This window comes from Molothrus ater, chromosome 3 (genome assembly GCF_012460135.2).
Source record: "Molothrus ater isolate BHLD 08-10-18 breed brown headed cowbird chromosome 3, BPBGC_Mater_1.1, whole genome shotgun sequence".
Classification (NCBI taxonomy): Eukaryota; Metazoa; Chordata; class Aves; order Passeriformes; family Icteridae; genus Molothrus; species Molothrus ater.
In genome coordinates, this window is record NC_050480.2 from 28,306,479 (window position 1) to 28,324,065 (window position 17,587).

General features: G+C 40.8%; 1 protein-coding gene across 1 annotated transcript; it reads right to left on the reverse strand.

The window, feature by feature from the left end:
- Positions 1–952: 952 nt before the first annotated feature.
- Positions 953–17,407, reverse strand: SLC4A1AP (solute carrier family 4 member 1 adaptor protein). The gene is made up of 14 exons (XM_036381001.2): positions 16,829–17,407; positions 15,947–16,130; positions 15,158–15,280; positions 14,264–14,324; positions 13,277–13,416; positions 12,991–13,151; positions 12,380–12,449; positions 8,472–8,661; positions 7,541–7,652; positions 6,703–6,946; positions 5,871–5,945; positions 4,794–4,864; positions 2,540–2,612; positions 953–1,352 (listed from the first exon to the last, which is right to left on the reverse strand). Exons 1-14 carry the CDS (start codon positions 17,357–17,359, stop codon positions 1,303–1,305), a joined length of 2,085 nt encoding a protein of 694 aa, XP_036236894.1. The 5' UTR covers positions 17,360–17,407; the 3' UTR covers positions 953–1,302.
- Between the last annotated feature and the right edge of the window lie 180 nt (positions 17,408–17,587).

Sequence of the window (17,587 nt, forward strand, 5' to 3'; positions counted from 1 at the left end):
ACTCCCTTGCAGTTGCCTGGTACACCCTGGAACTAGAAAACACTCTGGGGAAGTGCTACAGCTGTGAAACCTATGAGGTCTGGAATTTTGAATAGAGAGGCAACAGCCTTTCCTTGGATTACATCAAGATATGGCTCTGCCAGAAGCAGGAAGCTTTAGGCTGCCCAGCCTGGTGTGCAGATGCAGACAAAACCCTGCTGCATATGCTGAAGATTACAGGCAGAAAGATGCTGTTGTGTAGCTTGAGCCTGCTAAGTAAGGAGTTGTATGGTTATCCCTTCACCCCAGCTTCTGAGGTGCCCTCCTGTGATTTGTCCATGAGGATGCAGCCACTGGCTGTGGAAGCACCCCAAAGGATGTGTGTCCCTGATTTGCAAGACTGTCATTTGTATAGTTTTCCTTGCCCCTGTATGGTTGTGCCTACAGCTATTTAAACCCTCACACTTCCTGCATGACCTTGCCTTTACCACAGCACAGGCTCTGGGACAATCCTGAGTCACCCAGGGGATTTCTCCAGACAAAGACTGTTTACCAGGCATGCCTTAAACTACATTAAGATGGCACTTTGCTCATGTTGTGACAGAAAAAGAACAGGCTCCATTATAGGCTTTTCCAGGATATCCTTGCATTTGTTTCTTCATTTGTTTCCCTGTGCCAAGCAGTGCCAGCCTCTTCAGTTCTTTGGCATTTCTGGACCTTTACAATACTGTTCACTCACTATTTCCTGTCCACTCCATTCCAGGTATTCCAACGAGGGAGACATGAAAACAATTTGCTTTTCAAAATGAAAGTTGTTCTTTTTTCCATAAAAAAGGAAAAAAAAATATGAACCCTCAAGTTTTAGGTTGTGATTACCATGACAGTATTTTCAAACAGCAGCCACAGAAAAAAATCAGTAGTGTTTCTTATTTTAAATGCATAAACCCAATATGAATAAATTTTATCAAGCCTGTAAGTATAGAGGTGTACTCCTTTAATATTTTTGTCTACTTCTATTTACAAAAGGAAAAATGAGCTTACAGTTTCAAGCCAAATTAAAAAAAAAAAAACCAAACCAAAACAAACAAGGGCTAAAAGTGAAAGAAGAGGCAGAAGAATGTGTGGGCTTTTACTTTAAAAAAGTATCTGGACGACAAACAGAGGACACACAGGGAGAGCTAAGAGCCAGAGCAGCTGCTGATGCCCTTGAATTTAAACAGCATCTGAAAATCCAAGTCTCTTATCTGTCACTTAATGTGTAGTGAAAGAGTCCAAAACAGAGCAGTCCTTCAAGCCTCAGATGAACTCTGGGGCACTGGAAGCTTAGTAGCCATATTTTTCATTGAGATGAGTCTTGCCATCACCACTTTGACCTAATGGACAAAAAAGAAGAGGAAGAGTTGCATTATTCCTTTTATCCCTCACCTAAGAGAAATGTGTATCCCTGTATGAAAGAGGCTCTAGGTAGCACCAGCCATACGAGCACAGAGGATAAAAAGTCAGACTGCATACTGCAATGTGTCTTTTGATTTACACTTAGAATTCATTTCAATTTTACTAACGGTGTTAAGTTTACATCAGGTATTTCTGTTTGTGTGGCTGTTTTGTTTGGGTTTTTTTTCTGGAGTCCTCATAATGCCAGCTTAGAAGGAAAGTTTGACTATTTATTGTCAGGCAGAGCCAAAAAACAGAGCTCCCTCTTATGGACACAGCTTGCTTAACTATCCCAGATCAGACTTAGGAGTTACTGCATCCAGGATTCTGTTCCTGTGGATTCATATGTCAGAAATGTGCAGTCTTTTCACTGAAGGATGATTCACCAGATTACAGTTTTCTTCAGTGAAATTTATTCTTATTTCTATAACCTTGCAACAGCCTTACAAAAATTATAGTAATAAATCTATCAAGTGAAGGCCAAGTTTAGAACTTACTCTGAAAACCTCAATGCACGAAAATGAGTTTTCTATTTTAGAGGAACTGAACATTCATTACCCTGTTTAAAAATAACTTCACCTAGCTAAAAACACCCTGGAACTAAAGATAAAAAATATTCAAGTTTAACATATGTTGGATGAGGGCCTTCACCAAAGCATTATCAATACTTTTCTCCAGAAGATCTGACTCAGTGTTTGTATTCCAATGAATTCTGAAAAAAACTGCAAAGAAGCATTTTTGGATTTCACAGACTTCTGTGAAAACTGACAATTCTGACATTGCTGGAGCATTTATCCCTAAGAAAGGTTTGAGCTGGTCTTTCAACTAGGTTATCATACAACCATGTGTGAATGCAGTTAGCTCTCTCAGGTGTTACAAAACTGAAAAACAACTTCAGGTGTGTCTCTCCATTGCCATGAGGCTACTACAGATATGGTCTGTACCTCACTGCAAGACTTGCATGGCCATACAACAAACATGGGGCATAGCCTGCCACAAAACATCAGGTTCTGGGTAAAGTATTCCCGGATTAGCTTTTTTCCAAGGACTTAAAAGGACATCCTGATGATTTATTAGGAAGATTCCTGAGTTATGAGACTAAAACCAGTAAGGAAATGGTTGATACCTGCAGGAGGAATCCATACGCAGTAGTCTGGGTCATCATCTGGGTACTGTGAGGAAAAAAAAGGTTGTTGGACCTGCAAAGAGAGCAAAGATTTTTTAAGGTGCTGTATCCCTCCACTAGTGTGTCACAACCACTAAATCCCTCACTAATTCAGAGACAAATAATCAGAGGTGAGGGTTATTTCCACAAGAGTCAGGGATGAAAACAGTAATAGAGAAAAAAATCAAACCCTCAAATAGATCCAGTTCATTTCCATTACAGTCACAGACTAATAAAAATGCTGTTTAGAGGGGTCCACTGGAGGTCATCCAGTCCAATTTCCCCCTCAAAACAGAACCTGTCCACTTCTGGACAGTTTAAGCCTAATGTTTAGTGATGTCATTTGGCATAGGATGTCTTTATGCAGGGAAAGCTTTAGAGCAGGATATTCAATAGGTGCCTTACTGATTTCAACGCACAATACCACTGAAAACTTTGGGTTTCAGGTGATTTTCAAAGTGGAGCTTATAAAAGCTCAGGTATTATATCAGGGTAACTTAGTTTTCAAAAAGAAAAGAACACTCATTGTTTTCAGGTCTCACTGGCATCTTGAAATCTTAAAGCAAACCCCAACAGGTCACTTGCAATGCAGTTGTTGACACAGCAGTATCTTTTTTGTCACTAGATTTTTAGTTTTTGCCACATCAGCATCATTTTCTCAACAATTTCTGTTTCCAACAACTGCAGGTAAAAAAAAAAATCATACAACTGTAGAGTGCAAGACTTAAGAGCTCAAAATAATGCCAAGTTACTCAGCAATGATTTGCATTACTCTGTACCATCATTACAGTCTAAAGTTATGAGATGAAACAAATTTAATTTCCTCAATAATTTTCCTTCCCCAAAATAACATCTAAAACAGCTTTTTCAGAAGACTAATGTTTTCCAAAACATTAGACTGCAGAGCTATACAGATTTTAAATATGGCTTGTGAACAATCACTTGAAAATTGTTTTTCCAGTTTTACATGATTCAAAGTTATTGAAATATTACAAAAAAACCCAAAAAACCCAAACAAAAAAAAAAAAAAAAACCCACAAAAAACCCAACTGACTTGATACTTTCCATGCAAGATCTGAGCCCAAAGGCAGAGACAGCATGTGGAAAAAGTGATTTGTGATGGGAGAAAGAATACACCTAAGCCATCTGGCATTTGGAGAATGCTTAGTGTTACAGCAAACTCTCTGCTGATGAGAGGTGCTGACTTGACTGCCTCAGCATGAAAAACTGCCTTGTCCTCCCATATTCATAACAGTGGTAAAACTTGGGCTTCACCAGTATAAATAAACTCCTGATTTCAGCATCTTTAGCAAGGCCAGGAACAAAAGACAGTTCTGAGGACTGTGCCTACCCAATCCCTGGGTCCTCGGCCAGGACTAACAAAGCAGCAGTCAGCACACACAGGATGCAGGGATCTGAGGTTCAGTAAGTGCTGCAGGGCTAAAATTTGATGGTCCCCACAAAGAAACTGTCCCAGTGGTCAGAATTCATGGTCTACCAAGTACAGTAATCTCCTCTGAGGGCAGTCAGCAGAAGGGTGTGGGACACCCTCTGAAGGGAAGATCCTCACAATAATCATTAGGCTGTCAGAGGAGATCCTTCCCAGCTTCAGGAAGGCAACAATTGACTGAGTCCCAAAATGTGCAAAGCTCACATAATTTACATTTTAATACAAATTTTATGCACAGGAGAAACACTGTCTGGTACAGCCACTCAAATTTAGTGATAACTTGGTTGCAAAAGACATTAATCTTTCAAACTCATCTCTTTCACATCTTCCAGAGAAGGATGAGGTTTGACACAGACTACCTGCAGCTTGAGTACAGTGTTCTGTGTCAGCCAATATGTATTTCCCAGGCTGCTCTCCAAGGAAAGCTCTGCATTGACATTCCAAAGCCTGGAGAGCACTTATGTTCTACAACACTTGTGATACAGAAGAAGCAGCAATCAGTAACTGCCAAGTGAAAAGGTGAAAAAAATAACTTTTGTCATTGAACAGAGAGCCTCTAGCATGCCTGAAATGCTGTGTTTTACCTTTTCATTGGAGACCCCAAAGTCTGTGTTCAATGGCAGTGTATAGTTCTACATTTGGGTCTTAGCAGAGAAGCACTGCTAATCACCAAGTTAGACTCCATCAACTTGTTACTAATTCACTACAAAAGAGCCTAGAAATGCCTTCCTCTTAAGCTGCAGGAGTCATGGTGTTGTAACTGACCTTGCTTGAGCTATTGATTTTCTTAACTCTCTCAGATGTCTCTTCAGGTTCCTTATTTACTACCTTGGGTGCTGGAAAGAAAGCAGAATTGTTTCATGACACAGCACAAATGACCAATTCTATGATATAAACTTATAGGAAGTTCACATAAAAATTTATACATCCATAAGGAAATCCATGATATCTCACTGTACCACAATTACTTGAGAATAATACTGCTGAACATCTTACTGTTTTTCCTAGATTTAACTTAGGTTAAATACACTGTCAGTCATGCAACTGAATGTAGTTTAGCAAGATCCTCTATAGTGATTCTGTAATATTAACTTTAGTTAATGGCAGATGCTTATTTTCTGAAAGACACTCTGTCATCACTGCAGTGATTGATTTAGAAGGGAAGGAGCAGGAAATGTGCAGGACCAATTTGCTTTTTAAAAAAACAAACAAACACCAAACTTTAGAGTTGATGGGTGAAAAGAATTCCTTGGTTTTCTGCCACTTAGTATTTGAAATACTGATACTCTCATGGATCTCTATGGGTAAGATGATGAGGACAGATTCTAAGGAGTCTGAGTTACAAAATAAATAGAAAGGTCATAAAAATCTCCTCCATGTACACCCACCATTCTTCATTTTGAAGATCTGATTTTTTGTGCATACATGCAGAGGCATCATCTAGGTCACCAGCAGATTATTACCTAATGTTATGTAGCGTTTGTTACTTTATAAAAGAAAGTTTTGTCCCTTCTGTAGCATTAAGAGCTAGTGCAAAAGAATAACAGAGGAAAAAGCATCATCATAGTCTCCTAAATGAATTATTCTTCTCATGCTGATTTTTTGGAACAAAAAACTCTAAACAATTAATGACTATGAAAAGCAAGGACAGCTGTAACATAGTGCCCAGTCTTTACCACACCCTTACCACTTCCAAGCAAAACACAAATTTTCATTTCAATTCTAGATTCTTTAGGCTCTAGATTAGGCTCAGTTTCCTTTGACCCATGTAAGATACTAAGTCCTTTAGTTAGTTTCTACACCCACATGCTATTACAAAATAGTCTGTACTGTACTGTTCACCTTGGGATTTCTCTTGTGAGGGTCCCATCTGAGATTCATTCCTCAGTACCTTTGGCTCAGGCAGAGAATCAACCCCTGTAACACAAGAAAGGAAGAGCTTAGTGGCACTTCACTAACTCTGATGAGCAGAGTGCATCCCTGAGACCAAGCACAAAACTCTTTGCTACATTTGTCTCAGGAAAAACTCTTCTCTCAAAAGTCTTCCAAATTATTTCATCCACCAAGTCCATTGCAATACAATAAAGAAAATTCTGTGATCTGTTAAAACACTTCTCTGCAGCAACATGTCCAGCATTAAGCCAAAAAGCTAGAACTAGCTTTCTGCTATCAAACATACTGTTCACTGAGAAACATCATTACTGAGTTTTCAAATGCATCAGGCTGATACAGGAAAGGAGAGATTGGAGACACCTCAAAGGTACCTTTCCATTACCACTTTTGAAATTGTTTTTCCTCCCTACAAATGGATCTGAAGTTTTGCAGACATTTGTTTTCTTATTATGCCACTTTTACTGCCAACAAAACATTGCAGTTGTTTTCATTTGGACAATCAATTTAATGGAAACAGGGCTTATCAAAATAGGACTTCCTTACTTCCAGGAGATTTGTTCTATTTCACCAAAAAGCATGAAAAACTGACTGCCAAGCAGAGATTCACCTAGAACCATGTGAACCTCAGCTGCTGCCACAAGGACTCTGAACTCATGGCAAATAAACTATGGAAAATAGGCTGGAGAACCTGTGACTCAAACAATTGATTCACATAGCTCTTAAAAGTTCAGCAGTAACAGACTCATCTTCATTACTAGAAAAATCAGAAACAATGGTTTACCATCCTGATAGGATTCTAGATTTTTGTTACTGCAAGGAGAGCCATCAGGAGCATGAGTTTCTTTCCCTGTTTCTTTCTCTATTGTCATCTTCATTTCCAGGTCTGACACTCTGCTGTTTACTGCATCTGCTTCTTGCTGCTCTTCCATTTCTTCCTCCTCCTCCTCCTCCTCCTCCTCTTCTGGTCCATCATCTTTTGTTTTTAACAAGTTTTCAGGGATGTCTGGACGCTTAACAGGCAATTTCTGCAAGACACAGACTTGGGCATCAGTGCCAAGACAGAGGCAGATGTCACAGACACTCATTACAAGAGAAAGCACACACAGCACTGTCAGAGACAGCTGGTAAGGAAACACTCTCAGGATGACAAATAGTTTGGGTTTAAGGAAAAGTTATTAGTAGAGATGGAAGATGAAAAATCATGTCCAGTCCATAAACAAGGAGTGCAGTCTTTTCCTAAGAGGGACACTGGAAACTGCATCAGTCATGGATATGATCTTGGCTATGAAGATGCAGAAAAACAAGAAAGGACTGGCTGCTGAGGCAGAGCACTGCTTCAGCCTTATGTCCCCAGACTGCCTCTCTTGATCCACTGCCTTTTGACCACAGCTGTGCCCCAGGAAACTGGCTGTACAAAGACATGGAATGGCAACTGCTGGCAGCAAACAACATCCAACAGCCCCTGCTCGTTGCCCATGCACCTTCCACTGCCACAGGCTGCACCTCCATGCTGTTTCCATGCATGTTAGGAGACACAGCTGCCACCTACAGCCCCCACAGCCTGAGAAGGTGGTGCCACAAACAGCCACTGACCTGCAACACCTACAAGTCCAACTTACCCCTAGGCTTCCAGTTTTCAGTTTGAATTTGCTCCCCCCTTTCATTGCACCAAAGAGAGGCAGGTTCATCTTTTTAGGCTTGTTCTCTGCATTCAGACTGTAACTCCCACTCCTAATAAAAATTAGACAGAAAGGGAAACAGTATACAAAGTATCAAACAAATCTTATCTATACAAATAATAAAAAAAGGTCTGCCTAGGAGAAGTGAATATATAAAAATCCTTTTATTTTTCTCCTACTTGCAGCATCCAAGGAGGATGCTGCAGGAGATGATGACTCCTCCATCCTACATATATATGTTGTGGAATTCAGACACATGCCACAATAGGAAGCAAAAACTAAATAAACAAGGGAAAAACCCTCTGTATCACATAGACTCCCTTGAATTCAACTGCATACATACACACATATTTATACATAAAAACACACTTGGAGGCCAAACCTTAATTTAAATGAATTAGGTAATTAACCTCTAAATCAAGTTGCCACTAGTGAATGAACCCAGCACACACCCTCTCAAACTGCAGTGGTGCTGCTAGGCAGTAGCTGAACAGCCACTACATTTGACTTCCAAATACATTTCACAGAGTGAAAGTGGGTTTCATGTTGTACATAGTATCTGTAAAATTCTGCAGTTCCTTTTGGATGCACATGGGAAAAAAGTTAAAGAAGCTAACAGTCTGCTTCCAGTCCCTTACCCCTGTCATCCTGCCAGCTTGGGCTGGTCTCACTCCAGTGCTGTGCATTTCCCTCAGCCACAGATGCTGCAGTAGCCCAGAGGCACAGCAGCTTCCTCAAGAGCTGAGCCAGGTAGCTTGGAAGGCTGTCCTGCTTTTGTGATTGGAAAGCTGCCTATTTACTGGGCTTGCACAACCGCTCATGGATAAAAATAAAGGGAAAAGTAACTGTTTATGTTTTCACCAAAACTTACTGGGGCTTCAGCTCAGGCAGCTCTGTAGGCTTGACAAGCTTTATCAGCCCTTTCAGTCTCTGCTGCTCTTTCTTCAGTTCAAACGACCGCAGGTGAAGCTTCTTGCGTGCCACACTGTCCAGTGTGCATCCTGATTTCATTTCAGTCATGAACTCATCCAAAGAATCCTGAGCTGCTGGATGGGACTGGACTAGGCAAGATAAAGGGAAGATGTATAATGTTATGGTGGGGAGCTAACTGTAATCATCAGGTCTTGCCTTTAGAGAATAAGATACATAGGAACAACTATCCTCTCGGTAAGATTCTGTTGAATTGTGAAATAATGGAGGTTGTTAGGCCTGGAGAGATGAAAGCATTTCTCCTAACAAAAGCCTGAAAGTAAACTTTAATTCACTTACCTAAAAAAGCCTCTCTTAAAATGGAATGGTTCTTTGTGAGTGCTATTCCTGGTTGTTCATCTCACTTCTATATCTGCTCTCCCTAAAAAAGTGGCTTAGGGATTTTTTTGTAGTCACAAACGAAACTAATCTCACCCACACGAAAATCTACACCACTGCATAGGGAATCAGATTTTGACATTCCTGGGATGTTTATGTCATAACTTTTGTAAAGTTCAAAATCAATCAATGCTGCCTTGTACTCCTGAAAGAGTGCATACAAACCAAATTTCATGCATTAAGCCAATCACACAGAATGTCCCTTTATTTTGACTAGATTTTCTGCAAGAAAACTGCTTTGAACTTGAAAAAGAGTAATGACAGTCTTTCTACTCCACCTAATTTCAAAATATTAACAATATTATGCATAGTTGACTAATTAAAATAAAACTCAGGAGCTAAAACTAATTTCTAATGAGTAAGAATAATAAATACTCTTCTAATACCTGGATTTAAAATAACCAAACAAAAAGATCCAGAAAAATGCCTTTCTGTGGCTTGAAAAGTATTTCAGAAGTTGTTATATGGTATTCAAAAATAACCTGGAGACAAAGAAAGAAAAATGTTCTTGCCAGAATTTTAACAAGTCTTTTGACAGATAGTTTTCTGCCTTTTAATATTCAATGAAAAGTGGCAAATCCAATATGTATTTTCTGCCTTATAAGTGTTTTTGTATATATGCACAAGTGTAATTATTTGATCAATGAGCTATTTTCAGTTCAGCTTGAGCTAATTAAGTAGCACTTGAAATTATAAATGCATAAAAATAAACCAGACCAAGTTATTCTAAAGAGTACACATTTGAGCAGTTTTACAAGACTTAAATAATTAGAGGAAAGTCTAATAAGACTCATGCTTATAAATGGATGCAATTGAAAAGGATATTTCTGATATAAAACAAAACAGTTTACCATTTGAAAATACATGAAAGCCACAGCAGTAACTGTTCAAAGATATACAGAATTAATAGGCTTCAAAAGATAAGAAACAGTTATCCACCTCCATGCAAGCATAAATTATGACAAAACATGTCATAAAAGAAATTCTTATAGAAATACTCTTTCTTTTCATCACAACTATTTATATGAACCACAATAAAAACCAACAATGAGAAGGTATTGTTAACAATGTCTAAACCTCCTTGCAGGCAGGAGCTGAGCAGAATGATAATTTGATTTAAACATCAAATTACAAAGATGTGGTTTAGTGAGTAGTCACATTCTTCAGAACAATTAAAGCTCCACAATTAAATCCAGAGCTCACTGCTGCACTGCAGAGTGGTGTAAGTGCTTCAGTCAGAGAGCGATGCTCAGGGAGTTGGATCACCTCTTCTTGCAAATTGGATTCTCTGCTCAATTCCACCAACAGTGCCTAATACCAGCCAGCTCAGCTTGCAGGGTTACAGTTAGCATTCCTTATCTGTCACAGCAGTTTTCTACACTACTGAATTAAAATCTGACATTACTAGGAGGTGAATCAATCACATCTATTATACTTTATATCCCAGTGAGAAAAAGCTACAGGGCTATTTACTGCACCATCAACTTATTGATATTTTTCTGAACAGGCAACCAAAGATGAGACTGAAGAGCTCCACATATTTGATCTGCATTCAGCAGCATCAGTGAATGAGTGATACCAAGTTAGTCCACCAGTAATTAGTTCTGAAGAACGCCAGGGAACAATTTGTGAATTTCTACTGAGACTTTTTTAGACAACTACTTAATTTCTCCAAGTGCTTGGTAAGAGGTGTAGCAATTTAGCCTGTCATTCACTCACTGGTGTCTCTACACTCTTGTCTTTAGTCTCCAAATAATCATTTAGAGCAAACACAAGTGCATTGAGGTTTCAGAACTGGATGTAATGCAGGAGCTTTGCTGGACAGGTCATGACATTGCAACAAATGTTCCATGGTCAATAACCCTGCTCCTGGCCTTCTCAACTTCTGTGATTAACCTAAAGCATTCAAATAAGAGAAAACCAAAGGATCTAGAGAACACCCAAACAAACCAGCTGATTGATTCAATATTTGATATGTTTGTTTCACCCTGGCCTAGTTCTGGGAATTCCCATCCAATAGTGAATGATTCTGTGCTTCAGTAACTGCCAAGACTGCACTTTTTTCTAAGGCTCTAAACTAGCTGTGCAACCACCTGCAACTTACAAAAACATATGTATTGGGATTGCATAACCAAGTTTTGGTAGGGAAGGGGCCTACAGCATTATATGGTGTTAGTAAAAGTATAAAAATGAACTGACTCTCCCTTCACCCAGTCTCTGCTACAATGTAATTCAGCAGTCTTGTTGAGAAACAGTATCAGTAGAAACAAAGGTATCTGAAGATATGAAAGCTTGGAATTACACCCCTCAGACAATCAAAGCATTAGTTTATTTTGCTGGTCAATTGCTAATTACTTATCAGAAGTATAAGGCTGAAAACAATTCTTTCAAACACAGAGAACATCAGTTTGTATGGTTGGTGGAATGGTACTGCTCTTTGAACAGGGATCTGGTATAATAAATCACCAACAAAGATATTGATATAAATGAGTTTTGGTGTGGATAACTAGAATAACTTTCTTTCTGAATAACTAGAAAGAAACACAGCCGTGTAATGCACAGAAGATAGCCCAGCTGTCACACTGCAGCTCGGCTTCCTGGAGAGAAACTTCTGACAAACTCATGGTGCAGCCTTTATTAATGCCAACTCTGTTAGCAAGGCTTTTGTGTGAACAACCAGCATAAACACATTTCCTTCCTGCCTTCCTTTTACTCCATGAGACATCATCAGTAACAGAAAGCAAATGCAGCCATTGGTACAAATGCAGCTTTTAAATATAACTCACTAACAGATACCATCACTGGTCTGGAAAGGCTCTGCCTTTAGAAACAAAGGCATAATCCTAGAGCCTGAATGGCACTCTCCTCTACTGGCATGTTCACTGAACATATGGGTTAAGTGTCAACTGTTTTGTCTCCACATTTCTTGCTTCCCACCTTTTCATTATAGCGTGTTTATAACAAGTGAAATAAAATATATTACCTTTTCTGTGAGTTCTTTCCTCCTCCCTTATACATGTTTTTTAAGGGAGTGGAAAAAACAGTGTTCCTCAAATTGGGTCACTTTCAGCAATATGGGCAGATAAACCATAATAATATTCACCCTTTCAGAACTCCAGGAGCTTGGACACTTGCCACCTTACTTGAACTTAGACGCTGCTTGCTTTGGAAAAAGCTGCATTCATTAGCAAGTGACTATAATAAAGTACATCAACTATTGGATGAAGACTGTAAGAATTCTCTCAAGCTAACTCAGTGACCTGCAAACCTTCCTATCCCTTTGTGAAAAGTGAACACTGAAAAAAAAAACCAAAACCCAACCTTTGAAAAGAGAAATCTCTCTAAGATAATTTTCGGCTCTGTATTATCCTTTATGGAAAGCACTGTGATCAAATAAACTTCATGCCTTACCTTTCCCTGAAACCTTCAGCTTCTCTGTTATCTCAGAAAGCTCATTTTCTGCTTCTTTTAACTTTGTGATCTATGAGAGAACAACATGCTTAGAAGACTTTACCTTGCCAAAATCTCATTTTAACAGTTACTCAAGTATCCTATCACATTACTTCCACTTTTCTACTTCTGAGCTTTGACCAGGACTTCCTGGGCTGAAAAAAAAAATAGAAGTCTAGATTCTTCGTAAACAACTTACTCATTTTTTGACATGGAAAATTATTTAGACCATTTCTGAAACACGACAGTATGCATAATTCTTCTGCAGCAGTGTTACACCAGCAACCCTTCCTATCCCTCACAACCTACTGTCTTTGTAGGACTTATTGTTTGTCATATGCCTGTCAATCCAGGATTCTTATTCTTTGAAAGAGAATGAGATATTTCTTTGGGATGTGTCCTGTGGGTTTAAAAGCTTGGAATTATTTTCCAATTATTTAGAACTAATTTAAAAGTATCCTGTTCTGGCATTTCCTTCATCCACTGCCATGAGGCAATAAGATTTCTCGTTTGTCATAATATAATACAGGCATGGGAGAGTAACCCTGACATGTCATAACAATTGTTCTTACCAGAGAGTCATAAGTCTCTGGTTTTTCTTCTATTTTACCAGCTTTCTTCATTCTGTTCAGTCGTTTCTTTTCCACAGCACCAGTTCGATCGAGGAAGGTGTCATCATCACTGTCATAGAAATCCTCATCTTCCCAGTTCTTTGATTTCCTTTTTCGGGACACTGAGAAAGGCACAGGAGAAGGCAAGAAACAAAATGATTTGCATATCACTCAGCAATAAAGCTAATTCAAGATAGCAATCTCAAATCCCTAATTTAGGGCATTTAGAATGATCACAGTTATTCACCTGCTTCCTGCCTCAGTACTCCTCGAGCATCCAGCAACCTGCAAGCTTCCAGTGCACATTGTATCATTGCTTCCTTCTTTTTTCCTGAATGGAGAACCTCTGCCACCAGCTGCTTCCCTGATGCATCATCCACAGGCAACCTGTTCAGTTTGAAGGATCAGAGAACAGCTCAGATACAAACAGCTTTTCAGGGATGCTACTCAGATATTTTACAATGGCATTGCCATTTAATTTTTATTTTTTTTTTGTGTTAAATTTTTCCAACTTTCATTTCATACAGAACCAATTAAAACACAAGCATGATTTCCTAATCATGCAAGTCAATTTGTATTGCACTGGTCCAAACAATAATTTTTCCTCTATTTAGTCCATTGGAAATACAGGAAGTTAAAAAATAAATGTCAATGCCTGAATCATTTTAAGTACAGGTATCTTGTATCCATACAACATGAATAACAAATAGTTTCCATGATGAAGCAAAGGATTTTTAAGCAGTACAATCATTACTATGTTGAGACTTGTTGACTTAATTTCCACCTCACCTCCTCTTTTCTTATAAAAGAATTACATGTGGCCTCTAGCAGGAAGCCCTCAAAAACTGTCTTATACCATACAGGAACTGAAATCAGACATACAGTAGAATTAAGTTTGGGGTTTTTTGATCTTTCTCATTAGGAATTGAAAGAGATTGTTTCCTAGTTTCTACTCTTGTATTCTATTTCACATAGTGCTCAAAACAAGGGGAGCTGAAAGAACCTACTCTCTTGCTTTCTCAATTTTCATCCCCTAGGAAAACCAAATCCTGTCAGGAAAAAAAGGAGCACAGACACTGAACTAGGCACTGATCCTTGAACTTCTGTCTCACTATCAGGGCTTAAGTCTAAATTCAGCTGGCTTCCTTGCCACAACAAGTAATTCCTTCAGCTTCTGTTTGCAAATTCAAAAACAGTCAACTTCCATGTACCAAAGGAATAGAGATGTACATACTTGATCCTGCATAGCCAGCTGTTGTGCCCACGATCATCATACTCATATTCTAACTCTTCTCCTAGACAAGAAAAGAAAACTGATGTAGTAACCAAAATTGAAATAAGCAGGAATAATCTTTACAGCAGAGAAGAATGTCATGGGACATTCTTCTAAACAAAAGGGATAACAAGCTCTTGTAACATACCATGATTTTGATTTACTTATGCTGATTTGGGTTTTTTTTTTTCAAAATCAAGGCTTTTTCAGACCAAAAAATCTGTAAGTGGCCTACTTAGGAACATGTAATTCAAAGAAAAAAACCAATCTTGTCTCTGCATGTATTAAAGTAAATGACACTGAAGCAACAACAGTTTGTAATCTGAATTCACAGATACTGTTTGTCTTGAAGGTTGCTCTGTCACTTCAATAAGTAGCTGAATATTAAGTTTCACTAGCAACCACTGAAACTTTAGGCCACTTAATTGTTGCTTTTTGTCTTTTTCAGATTTTCCCATTTTACAGTTATACACAATTACAGCCATCTCCAAGGCAATCAGTCTGGAAATTGAGGGGTTTTGATTTTTCTGCATAGCTTCAAAGCACGGGTGAAGTTTGAGTGTAACTCCAGAGGATACAAGCTGAAGAATATTCCAGAATACAAGCTGCTCACTGCAGTTTAGGAATTAGTAACTAAGACTCAGATATACAATGGTGGGCCAAGTTTTAATGAAAAAAACCCAAAACAAACTACCACAAATCCCCACCAAAACCTGATGAAACAAAAAATGTTACCCACAGTATTACAGAAAAGTTTTGCTCCCACATGACACCTTAAATCCCCCTGAAACATAAACAACAAAGTAACACTTCGCTAAGTAAAAAAATCACATTTAATAAAAAAGAAATAATTACCTTCTCTATCAAAAAAGCCCTGCAAGGCCTTCCTAGGGTCTTTCATATAAAAGGCATCTTGAACATCCTGAAAGTCAACAGCAATAGGGTTTTCTTCAACCTCATCCTCCTCAGCATCCTCACCTGGAAGACACACAAAGTCCAAAAAAACCCCGTGAAACATGAGAAAGAGAACACCAGCATATTTCAACTTTCATTAGTTTGACAGAAGTAGCAGCTACATCATAAAATTACTTCCCTTAACTTCATTATTCCTGCACTCAATCAAAAAAATTAGTTTTTTCGCTATAGTTATTCCAACACGTGATTCAGTTTTGCAGATCAATGTCAGTTTCAGTACTTTCAAAGGTTTATGAGCTTGTACACTCAAAAAGACCCAGCTGACTTTGTTGCAAAAAGCTCATTAATTATAATTTACCTAGCTCGAATATGTGGACTTTCTGTTTAAATGTAAAGACAGCTATACTGCATAGAAGTCTCAAGCAGTTAAATTTCACCTCTTGGCCTAAAGTGTGGACATCATCACAGGAGCAAACCAAAGAGCATTAACTAAGCTGTAAGTTTCATGGCCTTTTATAGGTATAGGTAAATTACCTCCTCATGTTTAAAACAAGCTCACTGGATGTTAGTTTGTCACTTACCCTTCTTTTTAACAGCAAAAGGATTAATTTGTACTCAAAACCTTGACTGGATTGTGACTCTTGGCAGCCAGTTGGAATATTAACCCTAATATTCAGTGAAAACAGGCTTACAGACTGCATATCAGGCAATTGACATACCATCACTTACCCATGCCCCACGAGCAGCTCAGATCACTATTCTGACTCCTTTCATTTCTCTCCTCTTTCTCATCTTCCTCATCAGAGTCCTCTCCCAACATTGTCTTTTCTAATTTTGCTTGCTGCTGCTTGCGTAGCGCCTTCAGTTCAGTCACAGTTAGTTCTGACTCAGACTCCTGGTCCTCTTTGGGTCCCTAAGTCAAAACAGAAAATCAGCAGAAGTGTTTTTTAAAAACCCCAAACATGGGTTTCCAGCACAAATGCAGGTTACATATAATAATATAAGTCTATCATTACACTGCTCTTCAAAAAGTGGAATTATTTGACCATTAGTTATGGTTTGCACTCCAAAATATATTAGTTCTAATGGCATTTTCAAAGGAAGGACAGGGAGAAATAAGCATTATTGTGTACCTGCAGTGAGATGCAGCTCACATATAACTGTAATTAAAAGGCTAAAGGCAAAAATTCATGTCAGAACTACACGGGTGAATCTGAGGAATGAGCAGCTTCTGAAGTGTGCGTACAACACGCGAAGAGCTGTCCAAGTGCCTATTAATAAACACTCGCTTTTTTCACAAAGAAATATTAGTTCTTTATTCACTGGGGCATCATACTGTCAGAAAGACATTCCTAATACATCACACTGTTGGAGAGAAATGCTTTTTGCACTCCCGGCGCCCGCAGCCCCACACCTCACTGCAAAGCCGGCAGCAGACACCCACAGCTTTTCTCGCAGTCACACAACCACGGCAGCGCTGGGCTGCTTCCATTCCGCTCCACACCTCAGGCGGACACCCGACAGAGCCGGGAAAACTCCCGAGCCTGACCCGGGCCAGCCTTTAGCACCCCCACACGCTCCGGAGCCGCCCGAGCCCGAACCCCGACCCACCTGCAGGAGGAAGAGGCGGGAGCTGCCCCCGAAGCGCAGCCCGTGGCCCACCCGCACCCGGCAGTAGGTGCGGGGCGGCAGCCGCGCCTTGTTGAGGAAGGTGCCGTGGGTGCTGCCCAGGTCGTACACGTAGAACCCGGCGGCTTCGGCGCCGCTGGGCTCCTCGGGGGAGCAGCCGCGGTACTGCAGCACGGCGTGGTGCCGCGACACCGACGGGTGCTCCAGGGACACGGCGCAGCCGGGCAGCCGCCCCACCAAGAACCAGCTGCTGTCCTCCAGCCGCACCGAGCCCAGCACCACGCCGCCCTTCAGCACCTCCAGCCCGTACCCGGAGCCGGCGGGCGGGCGGCTGCCCCACGGCGGCTCCTCGTAGCGCGGCGCGGGCGGCGCGGCGGGGACCGCGCGGGGGGCTCCCGGCGGGCCGGGCCCCGGCTCTCCGGGCCCGGGGGCGGCGGGCAGCGGGCGGCTCGGGCGCTTGAAGGCGGTGGGCTCGGCGGGCTCGGCCTCCATCGCCTCTGCCGCCTCCGCCATCTTCCCGGGTCCGTCCCCAAACGGAGTCCTCCGGGGACGAGCGCCGCGGCGCTGCAGTGCCGGGGGCAGGGCGCAGATCCCGGGGTGGCTCCGCCGCCGCCCAGCGCGGCCCGGGGCAGCGTGAGGGGCGAGTTAGGGAGGGCGGCGGCGGCGGCGGGCGAGGTGGCGGGCAGCGGCAGCGGCTGGCGCTTTACTCCTCCGGGCCGGAGGAGCGCGGGCGGCGGAGGG